Source organism: Artemia franciscana, chromosome 6 (assembly GCF_032884065.1).
Source record: "Artemia franciscana chromosome 6, ASM3288406v1, whole genome shotgun sequence".
NCBI classification, from domain to species: Eukaryota; Metazoa; Arthropoda; class Branchiopoda; order Anostraca; family Artemiidae; genus Artemia; species Artemia franciscana.
The window spans coordinates 39,211,582-39,228,315 of NC_088868.1; the positions used below are offsets into that span (position 1 = coordinate 39,211,582).

A 16,734-nucleotide genomic window follows, 5' to 3' on the forward strand; every position below is an offset into this window, starting at 1 on the left:
CCGACCACACTCAAAAAGTGAAGTTAGGTTACTCATAATGAAAAATACCAAAATCTGATGAAAATATAATACTTTAGTAACACAATTACGGAAACTACAACGGAGAATTATGGAAAGCAGGCCACCCAGAACGCATTATATTACTACTACTTCTGGCAATTCACCATAGCACCAAGCCGCCTGAGGGCAACACAACTATGCACACTCTTCCTCAATTCCAATATATTCAAGGCCTCCCTCTTTACACCCTCGCAGAAAGTTCCTCTCTTCTATAAATCTTTCTTTAGGACATCCTTCCACCCCAACCGCGGAAGTCTTGCTTTACCTTTAGCCCTAGACGGTTGGCCGAAAAGGACAATCTTTGGCAATATGTCATCCTTCATCCGCAGAACGTGCACTAGCAATCTCAACCTTCGTCTCATTAAAGCCCTAGAAAGCGATGTTGAACCAGATTTTTCGTACAGCCTATTGTTTGAAATACGGTCAGTAAGCCGGGTACCCAGAACAATCAGTAGGCAATTTCTCTTGAAAACACCTAGAAAATTTTCATCCGCTTTTTGGAGCGACCATACTTCAGAGCCATCTTTGACCACTGTCATCATTGTAGCCTTCAAAATTCTAATCTTGGTTTGCAGATTTATCTTCCTATTCTTCCAAATCTTTTTTAATTGCGAACAAACACCCTGAGCCTTGGCTATTCTACTTCTAATCTCTTCACTGCTCCCATCGTCTTCATTAATAATGCTACCAAGGTAAGTGGAGCTGTCCACCTGATCAAATACCAAATCTAACCAACTCTATATATTAAATGTTTAATTAAAACATACCTGCATAGTAGTTTATCTTAGCTTTTGCTAAGCTAATTATATTCAAATGCAGACGGAGAAACTAGTTTTTACTCAAATCAAGAACTTGAGTGTGGTCGGTATAACAAATAAGTACACTTTTCTTATTGTAGACATTAGTTTAAAACACCCTGGTGTTGAGGCGTACATCCCTGGTACTTGAAGTGTATATTTCGGTGTATGTATTACATATTCGAAGAGTATATAGAGGTATATGAACTGAGAAAAAGTGTCAATTATGACGCATTTGTTACGCAAATATAATCTGTCTTTTTAAGAATATAAAAGCAAAAAATTGTGTTAAAAAATTTGTCGTATGCAAAGAATAAATCCCATTTGCTATCTTTTTTCTCGTTCAAACCCAATAGTAACAAAATCCAAAACACTTTTCAAAAAACGAACTCTTGAATAAGACTAAAGTCAAATTTCAAAACATTCAATTTTATGGAGAAGACACATTTGTTGTTTACTGGAAATATATTTAAAAAGATTGGACATTTGGTTTAAGCTAGTTTCTTACTTGAGGGGTACATCCCTGGTAGAGATAATATAAAAAAAAAGTTTTTTTTAAATGAAACTAAGGAGCAACATTAAAGCTTAAAACGAACAGAAATTACTCCGTATATGAAAGGGGCTTTTCCTCCTCAACGCCCCACTCTTCACGCTAAAGTTTGACTCTTTCTCTTAACTCTATTTTTAAAACAGTAAAAACTTTAGCGTAAAGAGCGGGGCGTTGAGGAGGAAAAGCCCCTTTCATATACGGAGTAATTTCTGTTAGTTTTAAGTTTTAATGTTGCTACTTACTTTCATTTAAAAAAACTGTTTTTTTTATTTAATTTCTGGGCGTTTTGAATTAATATGTTTTGATCTTGGCTTTCAATAGAAAAAACTTTCAATAGAAAAAACTTTTCATATTTATTTTTGCATGTTTTTTTCAAATAATGCTGGAAAATCCTGCGCCCCCATCATTGAAAGTCTCTTCCCCCATGAGAAGTTTCTCCATGGAACTGGAGAAACCCCCCCCCCCCTCAACTCTCCCCCGTAAACAACCAAAAAATCCCCCTGAAAATGTCTGTACACTTCCCAGTAACCATTACTATATGTAAACACAGGTCTAAGTTTGTAACTTGTAGTCCCTCCCACGGGGACTGCGGGGGAGTAAGTCGTCCCTAAAGACATAGTTATTAGGTTTTTTGACTACGGTGAATAAAATGGCTATCTCAGAATTTTGATCCGGTGACTTTTAGGAAAACATGAGCGTGGGAGGGGGCCTAGGTGCCCTCCAATTTTTTTGGTCACTTAAAAGGGCACTAGAACTTTTAATTTCCGTTAGAATGAGCCCTATCGCGACATTCTAGGACCACTCAGTCGATATGATCACCCCTGGGAAAAAAACAAAACAAAAAACAAATAAACACGCATCCGTGATCTGTCTTCTGGCAAAAAATGCGAAATTCCACATTTTTGTACATAGGAGCTTGAAACGTCTACAATGAGGTTCTCTGTTACGCTGAATCTGATGGTGTGATTTTCGTTAAGATTGTATGACTTTTAGGGGGTGTTTCCCCCTATTTTCTAAAATGAGGCAAATTTTCTCAGGCTCGTAACTTTTGATGGGTATAACTGATCTTGATGAAACTTATATATTTACAATCAGCATTAAAATGCGATTCTTTTGATGTAACTATTGGTATCAAAATTCTATTTTTTAGAGTTTCGGTTACTATTGAGCCAGGTCGCTACAGTTCGCTACTATTGAGCCTTACTACAGTTCGTTACCACGAACTGTTTGATTGGCATTATAACGAAACGGGAAGAATTTGAAAATAAAAGTTATTTTTTTTTCGAAAGTCCATTTATGCATGTAGTAAATCTTTGCTGAATTCTTTTTTATTGTTCAAAGCAAATTTTTCATTTTTAGATATTTCTTTCAAACACTTGGTTTAAAGAGGCCTGATACTTCAGGTGTGCATCCCTGTTAGATATTGGCTTCATTAGGATTATATTTTAAATCTTCTTCCATATTATAAATCTTTATAAATTTCTTTTATAAATCTTTTTCAATCTGAAAAAAAGTGACAATGGAACATATACTGCATACATATAATGCATGGACATATACTGAGATTTCTTTTTTAAGGTTTGATAATTTTTCATTTATGAAAGTAAGAAAGGTGAAAAACATTCAAACGTATTTTATTTTCAGTAAAGTGCAAATTGTGTTCTGGTCTTGAGAAGGCATAGGGGTTGTCAGCCCTACTTATGTTGATTTCTGCTCGTCTTGAGTTTGAATCGGAAAATATTTTTCGATAAAAAAAAAAAAAAAAAATCCATGGAATGGGTCGCTATTTGTATGTTGGAGAAACTTTTTAACAATTTTTAATTCGGACACGAACAATATTTATTAATTTAATTTTATAGCTCCTGAAAATGACCTGAAAAAAAAACTTATTTTCATTCCCAAAAGGTTCTATCTACGCTCTTTGACAACATGAATACACTTACACTCTTTTTATTTACTTAAATTGTAAGAGCAGAAGTAGTAATAGTAGTATCCCAAAAAGTTTCAACTTAATACCCCCAGTCGTTCTCAATATATTGCTGAGGTGTCTTATAGGCAACAATAAACACAATGCCTTGATTTATTTTAAAGCAACATTTAGTTTTAATACATAATGGGCCAATTGCATAATTGTGGGGAGCTGACATTGTCTCAAAATTTTGACTGGATGCGTTTGGAAAATGTATGGGCTTGAGAGAAGGGCTGCTTATCCTCCAATCTCTTGTTATTCTTAGAAAGGGCACCAGACACCCTTGCTGTAATTGGAATGCAAGGGGTAGGATATATCTAGTCAAAACATTTAAACAAGCAAAAATAAAGTGAAAACATTTAAATGTATTTTTGTCAGTAAAGTGCAAATTATGTTCTGGTCTTCAGAAGGCATGGGGGTGGTCAGCCCTACTCATGTTAATTTTAGCTCGTTTTGAGTTTGACATTGTTATTTATTGTATGATTTAAATAAACAAAATAGGTTTAAAATCTTTCAGCTTTTCAAACTTTAATAAATAAAAAATTATTAAAACTTTAATATGAGAATATGTATGCTAAAGTGACAATCCACAGCCATTTTTTTCCAGTAAAGTGCAAATTATGTTCTGGTCTTGAGAAGGTATGGGGGTTGTCAAAGATATATACCTTATGTATATAACCCTAACCTTATATATATATATATATATATATATATATATATATATATATATATATATATATATATATATAAATATATATATATATATATATATATATATATATATATATATATATATATATATATATATATATATATATATATATATATATATATATATATATATATATATATATATATATATATATATATATATATATATATATATATATATATATATATATATATATAAATAAGTTGTCTGTGTGTGTGTGTGTCTGTCGAGTGACGTCATGTTTGTGTGTCGACTGACGTCATGTTTTCGACTGACGAAATAACAGACCGGGACATCGGGACACAAATGACGACCGGGACACCGACACATAGGGAATATAAATGACGACCGGGACACTCAAAGAGAAAGCGACCGGGACACAAGGAATGTTCGATTAGCAATCACCATCAACAAAGCACCGGGACACAAATGACGACCGGGACACAGGGAGTATAAATGACGACCAGGACATAAGTAAAAAAAAAAATAAAAAAAAAGGTAAAAACTACAAAAAAACTAAAAAGAAAAAAACAACTAAAAACTAATAAAAAAGCTAAAAAACTAAAAAAACTAAAAAAGAAAAAAATGAAAAAAATGAAAAAAAGGAAAAAAATGAAAAATAAAGGAGAAAAACAAAACTAAAAAAAATAAAAAGAAAAAAAAACTAAAAAGAAAAAGGGAAAAAAACTATATACAGACCGGGACACCGGGATACAAATGACGACCGGGACACAGGGGCACTACTACAACGGGGACGCCGGGGGGCACAGGGGGATATATAAATGACAACGGGGACACAGGGAATGTTCGATTAGCAATCACCATCAACAAAGCTCAAGGGCAATCATTAGAATCATGAGGTATAACTAAAAAAACTAAAAAAAAAGGTAAAAAAGTAAAAACTAAAAAAAAGACCAATTCAAAAACGAATCCATATACAGACCGGGACACCGGGACACAAATGACGACCGGGACACCGGGACACAAGGTATATAAATGACGCCCGGGACACTCAAAGAGAAATCACAGACTGGGACACCGGGACACAAATGACGACCGGAACACAGGGAATATAAATGACGACCGGGACACAGGGACACAACTACAACGGGGACGCCGGGGGGCACAGGGGGATATATAAATGACGACGGAGACACAGGGAATGGTCGATTAGGAATCACCATCAACAAAGCTCAAGGGCAATCATTAGAATCATGAGGTATAGATCTGAATACGGATTGTTTTCCCATGGACCATTATATGTTGCATATTCAAGAGTCGGTAAACCTGACAATCTATTTATATGCACAGACAATGGGACAGCAAAGAATGTTGTATATTCGCAAGTTTTACGTAGTTAAAAACATATATATATATATATATATATATATATATATATATATATATATATATATATATATATATATATATATATGTATATATATATATATATATATATATATATATATATATATATATATATATATATATATATATATATATATCTATATTCAGAGGTGGGACATAGGGACACAACTACAACTACAATGGCGCGTAACTAATATGGCGCGTAACGACTTACGCGCGCGGGGGGCTTGGGGGGGTGGCGCGAAGCGCCACCCTAACAGCTAGTATATATATATATATATATATATATATATATATATATATATATATATATATATATATATATATATATATATATACATCGCCCTCCAATCACTTTTGAATATACACATTGTATCTTTATCCCCATTTCCTACTCTTCATTACTACCATAGTTACTAAGCAATGCCACAAAATTAGGCGACATGCTAAATGGTTTGACCAATACAAATTGTCACAAAGAGTGCATGACCCCAAAAGATGGTTTTATTATTAAGTTGTTTTTTTTTCCAAGACCACACTACCTTTCTATGACGAACAAATACAAGTTTAGATGGGGATAAGTCCCACTGGGTATCGTTTATCTGCTGATGACGACCACTGGTATATGGGGTCAAAATGTCCAGATTTCTTTTGTATCCGATTTCACTGTCTAATAAAAGGACCTATTCCCATTGAACTCTTATTTGATCGTCAAAGTAAGGCAGTGTGGTCTTGGATTAAAATACCCTACGTCGTATATATGGGGGTGATTTGACCAATCAAGTACAAAACTATAAATCCATACACATTTCTTTGGCAATTGTAAGAAGAAGAAGAATGTACCCCCTCATTAGAAATTTAACTTATAAGTAGGCAATACTAAAGAAAAAAGAATTTTCAACAGAAGACTTTGAATGAACCATGTTAATGAAATCTCTCAGGCAAATCTAGTTTTGAACCGGAAACTATTTGTGTCCCGAAAGTAATTATTTTGTTATGTATAAATTCGTTTGTTTTAATCGTAATACTTTAGTTTATCTGCTGACGACCACTGATGATGTGGTTGATATATCAACATTTTTTTTTCATCTATTTTCACTGTCTAATTAAAGGATTTATCTTGATTTGAACTTTTATTTGTAATCCAAATACTATTTCTCTTTGGATCAAATCTTTATTTTTGATAAAAAATATCAATAAAAAAATATATAACAAATAACGTTTAAAACTTTTCTGTGTGATGACTTAAAAAAATGACACAGAAAAAAACCATAGACTGTTGGAACCGCCAATTCAGTGTGCTAAACCCTATTTTTTCACCACAGCAGCACAGTTGATGACCCCTTCAAATCATTATTTTTAAATACAACAATTAACACTCCCCCTGAATTCCACCCTTTCAACATAAATCATTCAATTCTGGGATAGTTAAGAATCCAATTGAAATCAAATTTTTTTTCTTCCTTTTGGATCCTTTCTTATTCAAATGTATAGAAAAACTAACTACCCAGACAAAATTTCCTATTTAAACTATCTACAAAGTTTTCAGTAAAGTATAAATGGTGCCGAAGCTTTTTTGGCAAGGTTTGAGGGGGAACACACTTGTGATAATATCTGCATGTTTAAAGTATGACTTTAACCTACTAATTAATACTAAATTTATACTACGATTGTTCATTATAATCTCTGCTTATTTCAGGATGTATTTCTTCATTCTTATTTATTTCTCTTTATTTCAAATTGAGATCTAATACAAATTTATTTTTCTTCGCTTTATGTTTTAAGTATTAGTATGTTAATTATCACACTTGTGATAATTTCTGCATGTTTAAAGTATCCCTTCAATCATACTAATTAAAACTCAAATCATACTACGATTGTTCATTATAGTCTCTGTTTATTTCAGGATATATTTCTTCGTTCTTATTAATTTCTCTTTATTTCAATTTGACACCTTATACAAATTGACATTTCTTCGCTTTGAGTTTTAAATTCGCTGTTTACTTTTGTTCTATTTTACAATCTCATAAGATAGGAGGAAACTAAGTTTTATAAGAAAATTTTAGCTAAGCATGCTATTGATGATTTTAAAATATCTACACACAATGATAATAATTTATAATCATAAATTTCCTCATAGTAATTATAACCAACATAAGTACTTAAGTAATATTATAAGTAAATACATACTTTGTACTCACTTAAGTAAGTACAGTAATATTACTTAAGCAAGTACATAAGTACTTTAGTATATTATAAGTACATAAGGAATTATAACTAATATACTTAAATATAAAGATACTTTAATTTATATTTATACAATATATCAATTAAATTTACACATAGAATAAAATGCAAATAAAAGTTCACGGACGATATGATATTTTTAAGTTGTCTTTTTATACTGTCCACAGTACTCCTATCTGTTAAATATTTTTATTTCTGCACTAAAGTAATAAAATAATTATATAAAAAAATTTGTATTTAAGTAAAAAAAAAATATTTAGAAATAAAAAAATAACATTTATCTATAAATATGTTTATAAAAAAATTACATCTCGACTAAAATATTTGTATTTTTCTTCTTTTTATTATTTTTCTTATTACCTTATTCTTATTATTTTTCTTCTAAAATATAGTATTTTTCAGTACTCGTATCTGTCAGATATTTTTATTTCTGCACTAAAGTAATAAAATATTTTTATACAAAAATTTGTATCTAAGTAAAAAAAATATTTAGAAAAAAAATATTATTTATCTATAAATATATTTAGAAAAAATTATATCTCGACTAAAATATTTGTATTTTTCTCCTTATTATTATTTTTCTTATTATCTTATTCTTATTATTTTTCTTCTAAAATATTGTATTTTTCAGTGCTCGTATCTGTTAGATATTTTTATTTCTGCACTAAAGTAATAAAATATTTATATACACAAATTTGTATTTAAGTAAAAAATAATAATTAGAAATAAAAAAATATTATTTAACTACAAATATATTTAGAAAAAAATTATATCTCAAGTAAAATATTTGTATTTTTCTCTCTTTGTCACTGGCTATGGTTTATCTCATTTTTCTTCTTTCTCATTTGCTTTTTCATTTGGTGAAACTTTTCAAATAAATGCTAAGGGACATTTTAAGGAATAAATATTAAAGCGGTTAAAACTTAAATTAAATATTCAAATCAAACTTAAAACGAACAAAAATCCCTACAAATAAAAGCTTAGCTACTGTCCCCTTTCCACTCCCCTAATTGTAAAAGTCTAAAGGCTACTGTGTCATTTGTGGCTTGCTGAAAACAAATTATATTACAAATATTTTCTTTCGTACTTACAACATTGAAAAAGAAAATAAAAATTACAGTGAAATCAAATCTTGAATTGCTGATCATTCAGCAACTAATAGTATTATATACAAATATTCAAATTAATTTTATTAGTTTTTTCTATGGGCTCTTCAAGACACATATATATAGTTTTCAATAAAATGTAAATGACACAATAGGCTTTAGACTTCAACTGTTTGGTAAGAGGGCAGTAGTCAAACTTTTATTAGTGGTGATTTTTTTTTTTAAATTGACTATTCAATTTAACTGTTACTCGCTTTAAGATTTATTTATTGATTTGTATTATTAACTGTTTTTCTGTTAGCTATGAATGTTTATTCAATTTCTGTTCGTTTTTGGGTTTCATTTATTCTTTAACAATGATTTATGATCGTTCTGTTTGAATTAAAATGAAAGTTTATCTCTGCCACTCTTAAGTTTAATATTGCTCTTTATTTTTCTTTGAAAAACTTCTTTTTCGGGAGTTTTTTTTTATTAATTTCAAATGAGTGCTAAGGGACATTCTAAGGAATAGAGCCGCGTTATCAAGAATCAAACCCTATTTTGGATTGCCACAGCCAACTTCTCGTTTGTCACCTCTTCCATTTTCTTCCTTCAAAATGGCAAACACTCACACTACGCCCGCCCATTTAACATAAATAATTTGATTTATTTATTTCCAGATTCTGCCCAACGATTGATTTGCCTAATTGATAATGAATATTTGAGGTTTATAAAGAAATTGCTTAAGGAAGATTCTAGGAATACAACCAGGTGATAATTTGTCAAGCTCTATCGTCGATCACCAAAGCCAAGTGGTCATGGCCCCAATGGATTTCTTTTTTCATTAACCTAACCAGCCAGCCTAACCAAACCTAACCAGGTGATAATTTGTCAAGCTCTATCGTCGATCACCAAAGCCAAGTGGTCATGGCCCCAATGGATTTCTTTTTTCATTGAAATAAAATAAAGAATTCAGGAATATACTTGATATTTATAAGAGAAATCGTTTAATGAATGAATGAATGAATTCCCATCAATGGAAAAACAGAAAAAGTATGGAGCACAAAAAAAAGGCACAAGACATTAATTCATCTGACACAAACAAAACAGATGCCGACATCTGCTCTAAAACATTGGCCCTTGGCTTGGTCTTCACTGATGAATTATACCCGTCAATTTGCAACAGCATCGTTTCTTCAGGGTTGGTAGCACTGTACTGGCGCGTAACATACCAACGCTGGTAAACGCAGCAAAACGCTGGTAAACGCAGTCAACGCTGGTAAACGCAGTCAACGCTGGTAAACGCAGCAAAAACTTTGCAAACTGGGACATACATTGAGCGTGATTTCAGTTTATCTGTTGCTTTAAAAATGCGCCAAAACGGGCTAAGGTACATATAATGTGGCGAAATCATACCATTCTACACCTGGGTCAAAACGACAATCAAATTTCCGCTTATTTGCCACTATACAGCTATACGTAAAAGAATACCGCTTCTGAAAATGAGAGAGCAGTAACCGTGGTCTCTCTAGTATTGACCGTCCAATGGGAAGGCCCAGATATACGAAATCATCCACAAGCTCAACAATAGAATCACCAAGTGTGACGCTCCGATCAGCATCTGATTTGACTTAAAAAGCAGCACTTCAGACTTTTCAGCATTAAACTGAAGTCCAGTATGGGCATACTCTTGTTGTAACTTCATAAAATTAGCTTCTAGCCCATGCAGAGACCGAATCAGGTTCAGCACATTATCTGCATAACCAATCAAAGACAAATCAATACCACACAGAACATATGTCATAAGTGACTTTGATTGCGGTCTTACAATATTGTTATTAAATGCTGTCAGTGACGAAATAGCAACTTGTCTTACCCCCTTCTTCTTTTAAAAGTAATATAACACTACTCATACGTCCTGCCCTCTTTACATGAAATTACTGGATCTATTTACCCAACGATTATATCAAACAATTTATTTGCCGAACTGTCCTTAAAGTTCGTTAATTTTTTTCAAAAATATTACCTAACACTGTCCATTTATCCCCTATGACACGAAATCATTTAAATTTCAAAAAAAAAGTTACCATCAAAAGAAGCATTGCTTGGTGTCGTGTCGCTATCGAATGAACTCCCTGCTGCAGACGATATACTGCTTTGGACGGTCAGAGAAGACAGATACTAAAATGGGAAAAAAAATCCATAATTTCCAGTATAGTTTGAAGACAGGCATGTACAGATAAATCTATTTATCTGTCTTTTTTAGACAGATAAATCTATTTATTTGGCGGTCTTTTTGTCATATCCGAATCTACTGTTTAGCTGATTTTTAACTTAAGTATAATGCGATCAACCTCTTTTTTGAAATTTTTCTGACACTTGCATCTAGATAGGCAGATAGATTAGCTACATTATAGCCTATATTTGTTTTTTTCATTGCATCATGATCATTTTTTTATATTCACAAAAATGACAGACAATGGAGCATTCGTTTTTTTTCATATTACCTCCTCGTTTCCCAGTGGTATCTTAAAATAAATCCAAACCACATGTCGGCAACAAATGTTGGCGGGTTATAGCACCTATCTGGCAATTTTACTGCCTCAAAGTTTCCCAATGACCGGCAATTTTAGTTTCCCGGCAATTTTGCAGCCTCAAAGTTTCCCAGATGGGAACCTCCTCGTTTCCCAGTGACATTTTAAACTAAAACCAAACCACATGTCGACAACAAATGTTGGCGTGTTGTAGCACCTATCCAGCAATTTTACAGCCTCAAAGTGACAGTAGGTAATTAGAAATTAAATTTGGCGTCAATGGCTGTTTTCTACAAGTATTTCCAATATATCTTCGAAGAGTTACCTCTACATTACCTCCGTTTGCCAAGCCAATACGGCAATCACATCAAGGGATGGCATGATTATAACACTACTGGTGATATACATTAATTACAAAAACTATTAAAGAAATACTTTTTCTTGAATATTAATTTTGTTCTTCTATTTATAGGTTTGTATGGAAAATTTTGAATATATATATAGTTTCAGAGGTAATGAAAAAAATGTTAGTTATTATATATTCATTGGAAACTACGGGGGTATGGGTGGTGTCAGTGGCAGAATATTCTTTCTTTTTTTCCCCTTTTCCTCTCCATGACTTGTTCCCCCTACCTCTGCCACGGACAAGTCGCGCTTATTAAGATAGGTAGTAAAAAAAAAAAAATATGTTACTTGTGTGTTTTATTTAATAAATTCTTCAGTTCTTATATGCTTAGAATTTAATAAAACTCATTTCTGTTTTCACTTAGAGAGAGTAAATGGCATTTCTATATTTGCAAAAATAACATTAAACTGCGAAATTATATGAAAACTACATGCCAATTCTTTACTGACTTCGAATTTTTTTGCAAGCATATCTTCATATTCATTTCCCTTCGTAAAAAAACTCAATTGGTTTGACACTTTGCTTTGGCTCAAACAGCATTAGTTTGACAATTTTAGAGACAGTTTTGATGGGGGGTGGGGACTTTAAAATTTTGCATTAGGGGGGGGGCTGTAAAATATGGTTGAGTATACAAAAAACGATTTTTATTGTACCAAATACCATTAATCTCGGAGCGAAAAGTCACAGCAAATATTATCCTTTGCTTTCAAGCATAAGTCTATTAACTTAAATAATAATTATCACGAAATTAACGTTAAAACTGGTTTGTGCTGAGAGTCAACAGGTAGCCAGACTTGACAGTGAAAAAATATTATCTTGCAGACGAGTTTTTGGTTGGATTGTCTCAGATCAAATAATGAAAAAAAATTAAAAGAAAGGAGTTACATTAATACTTAAGAAGAATTGAAATTATTCTGTATACTGAGGCTTCCCCCTCCTCACTCCTCTACAGTTTACGATAAAGTTTTAAAGTGCTTAAGCGCAAAGAGCATTAGTTGAAGAAGAGGCAGCCCTCCCCCCTTCTATATGAAATAATTCCTATTCGTTTCAAGTTTTAATGTCACTCCTTGCTTTCATTTGACAAAAAAAAGCTTTTTATCTTAATTTCTGAATGTTTTTCAGATCACGCCCAGATCTCTCCAAGGTATGATGGGGGATATCACCCCCATAACACCCGACTGCCTGCTGTTATACTGTATATATCAATACTTGGAAATTTATTGGTTGTGCTAAAATTTGTCCGATTAACAAGATTGTTGGATAACAAAATTAACACAATTTCTCTGGCGCTTAATTTCTTTTATGTTGTAATAATGATAAAGCGATTAAGTGCATTTGACACTGATGTGAATTCGTGAATGAAAGAGTGAAAGTTGCTAAAGTGTTTCCGCTCTTTTTTCAGGCTCGTAAGTTTGGTTGGGTAACTTCAAACTGAACCAATTTTATATTTTTAGAATTATCATAAAAAGCGGATTCTTTTAATGTAAATATTACTATCAAAACTTATTCTTTTTAATTTTTGGTTACTATAAAAAGAAGTAATTCCTTCATAAGAGTCTGTTCATATATAAAACTCAGTATTTCCAATAAACTGAAAAATTTCCTGGTAAGGCTTGCCTCCCCTCTCCTGGGAAATTCCCAGAAGGACTCCTAGGAGGACGGTCCAGATGCCTCTCCGCTTCTCCATCTTTTGTGCCATAAGCAGTAGATTTTATTCTATTATGTTCCAAAGAAATATTTTCTGCAATAAAAAGGAAGCTGTCATCCCGCAGGTTCAATTCCAATGAAAAGAGATTAAAGATTAATTTATACCCCCCCCCCCTTCTTCTATATTTCCTGAAAACTCACAGAAAGTTATAAAAGTCGCATCTAAGATAGCACTCTTTGAAGCATCACGCCACCCTCCCACCTTTGCACTGACCCACCGCCCCTTGTCCATAATAGCTGATGAAAATTTATCCATCATTGTGTATAAATTTACCGAATATCAGGAAAATCAACTTATATGATCCTCAGTACTTGACTGTTTAAGCACGAATGCGCCACCATGCGGTAATACTGCCGGAAACAGGGAAACTTAATAGGCAGTTTCTCAATAATTTTAGTTCGAATGGCTGTCTCAGATTTTCCAATCGATAGCAACCTTGCCCTCTTTGAGTAAAAATTGTAGTTCGGTGCCACAAATGGCAGAAAACGCCAGCTTACTGAGGTACAATCTTTTTGTAACTTAAAAAAGCACTAGAGCTTGTAATTTCCGTTCGAATGAGCCCTCTCCCAATTCTCTAGGAACATTGATTAGATACGATAATACCCTGGAGAAACACAATAAAAAGGCGACAAATAAGCATGCTTCCATATTATTCCTCCTCAGAAAAAAAAAATGTAAAATTCCACAACTTTTAGATAGAAGCTTTAAAACTCAACAGCAGGGTTCTCTGATATGCTGAATCAGATGGTTTGACCTTTGTTAAGCTTACTTACCCTCGGGGAAGCTGTTTCCCCCTTTTACGAAAATCTGGCAAATGTTCTCAGACTCCTAGATATAACTGTAACTTTAAAACTGACGAACTTTCTATATTGAGAATCACCATGAGCGTATATTCTTTGAATGTGCTCCATCTTTTAAAGTTTCGATTACTGCCCAAATGAGTCCTTACTTACAATTCGTCACCACGAACTGTTTGATTACTGTTGAACAAAGAGATACCGTGGCCATTTCCGGTTTCCTAGGAAGCAGGAGGGATGGCTAAAGATCTTTCTATTTTTGAAAATACAAATTAGAACGAAATCAGCCACAAAGAACCAGGAAGGGTAAGGTAACTTCGTGAACATGGTGCACTTTTCAGTTTGGTTCACTTAAATATAAATAGTTCCGGTACCGTTCTCATTTTTCTGGAAGGCGGCAGGGATGGAGGGAAATGAAACGAAATCCTAAAGAGGTAAGAAGGATAAGTAACTTTATGAATGTAATGCAACTGTCAATTTGGTTATATTAAATTAAAAATCAGTGCCGGTACTGTTTTCGTTTTTCTAGAAGGCGGTAGGGTAAATGTAAACAATTCCGACTAAAAAAATTTCAGGAAACTGAAAATGAAACTTAATCAGTCCTAAATAAGCACGAATCAACTTCGCGAATACTGTGCTCTTTCCATTGCAACCGATTTCATAAAAAAAAACTTACTGGGGCCGTTTTAGTTTTTCTAGGAGGCGGTAAGAATGAATGTTGCTGATAAAGTAGGTGAATTATGTAGGTGGATGCAGAAACGTTATATTTAGGAATATAATCAGTTCGCTTCTGTTTCAGGTCACTATAGAACAAATTAGTCTCTTTAACCGGTAAAATTTGGTTTAAACCAAATTAAACTATATTTGTGTTGAATCGTTTATAGCCAGCGAAATTATCTCCTTTACTATCAACCCTAAGGAATACAATTTGAGGGTCAAAAAATAAAGAAGAACAAAGAACTAACGTAATAAATAAAGAAAAACAAAGAACTAACGTAATAAATAAAGATGAACAAAGAACTAGCGTAATAAATAAAGAAGAACAAAGAACTAACCTAATAAATAAAGAAGAACAAACAACTAACCTAATAAAAAAAGAAGAACAAAGAACTAACGTAATAAATAAAGGAGAACAAAGAACTAACTTAATAAATAAAGAAGAACAAAGAACTAACGTAATAAATAAAGAAGAACAAAGAACTAACGTAATAAATAAAGAAGAACAAAGAACTAACGTCATAAAATAAAGAAGAACAAAGAACTAACGTCATAAAATAAAGAAGAACAAAGAACTAACGTCATAAAATAAAGAAGAACAAAGAAATATACTATAATATGATAATGCATTAAAAAACCAACATTCAGATACAAGAAGCCACAGAAAAGAAGATTGTTAGGTAGCAAGGATGTCTTGTGCATTCGTTTGAATATCTGGGTATCACACAATGATATGTGATCAAAACCTGGTTCAATCTCACATTTTGGGACTGTCAGAAAAAGACCATGATGGTTTTATCCCGTTTAACGGGTAAGGGATTGTAACAAAATCAGCGATTTTTGAAAATCCAGCTGGGGCCAAACTAAAAAATAGACACCCCAAACTAGGTTTTGAGGGGCCCCTACATTTAAATGCATAATTACCTCCCTAATTTCAAGCAGCAGTCTATTAGCTGACGTATAAGTCACTCAGCATATCTCCCAAGAAAAATAAAATAAATAATCACACTAAAATATAACTAGTTATGATTATAAAATGCGTATTTTTCACCCGACTCCATTCTCCATCTACAAACTCGTCTATGGGCTCCCCCAAAAAAACCTGGTCGTGCGGAAGACTCTTTGATATACGCGTTATATCTCTAGCCTACTAATTCTGAGTCAAATATTTATCCAGAAATTATGAAAGATTCTGCTGTATATCGCAGATTGAATTACCGAAGAAGCATACAATCTACGTATTTCCAATCTACTCAACTACCCCAATAGCGTCATTTTTTTAAGTTCTAATCAATTTTCTGCTTTCTAAAATAAGTGTCTTCTGACGTTAAGATTTAACGGAAGGTACTTTGTTCAAATTTAACAGCTAATACAGCTACTCACTTCTCGTCCTTGTATCCTATTATCCTCTTCAGTTGATGGTTTGGATATGGGAATTGGATCGTCCCCCTCTAAGCTTGTATGGGGGTCATTTTTCGTCATATCTGTGTCTGCAGATGTTTCAAACGATTCTGCTTTGAAACTTGGTAGTGATGAAATGCACAGAAAAGATGGCGTTGATTGATTCAGTTCTGACTGACTTACTACCCCTAGAATGAAACATAAATATATAACAGACAGTAAGACAGTAAGCCAAATTGGATATTGGATTTCTCAGTGACCGAGTTGAAGGTAGTTAGTTGTGGCTTGTGCAAAAGATTTTTCAGGGAGGGGGCAAAGCTTTGAAAAGGGCATATTATACAAAATATACAAAACTGTAGAAGAAAGCGTAACGAAACCAAGAT

General features: G+C 32.9%; 1 protein-coding gene across 2 annotated transcripts in view; it reads right to left on the reverse strand.

Annotated features, from left to right (window-relative positions):
* The window catches only part of LOC136028410 (longitudinals lacking protein, isoforms H/M/V-like), a 203,602-nt gene that overhangs the window by 150,687 nt on the left and 36,181 nt on the right, over nucleotides 1–16,734 (reverse strand). For both annotated transcript variants that reach the window (XM_065706243.1, XM_065706244.1), the window contains exons 6-7: nucleotides 16,334–16,539; nucleotides 10,876–10,969 (exon numbers count right to left, since the gene is read on the reverse strand). In XM_065706243.1, coding sequence (XP_065562315.1) covers nucleotides 10,876–10,969; nucleotides 16,334–16,539 — 300 coding nt within the window. The remainder of the gene's footprint in view (nucleotides 1–10,875; nucleotides 10,970–16,333; nucleotides 16,540–16,734) is intronic.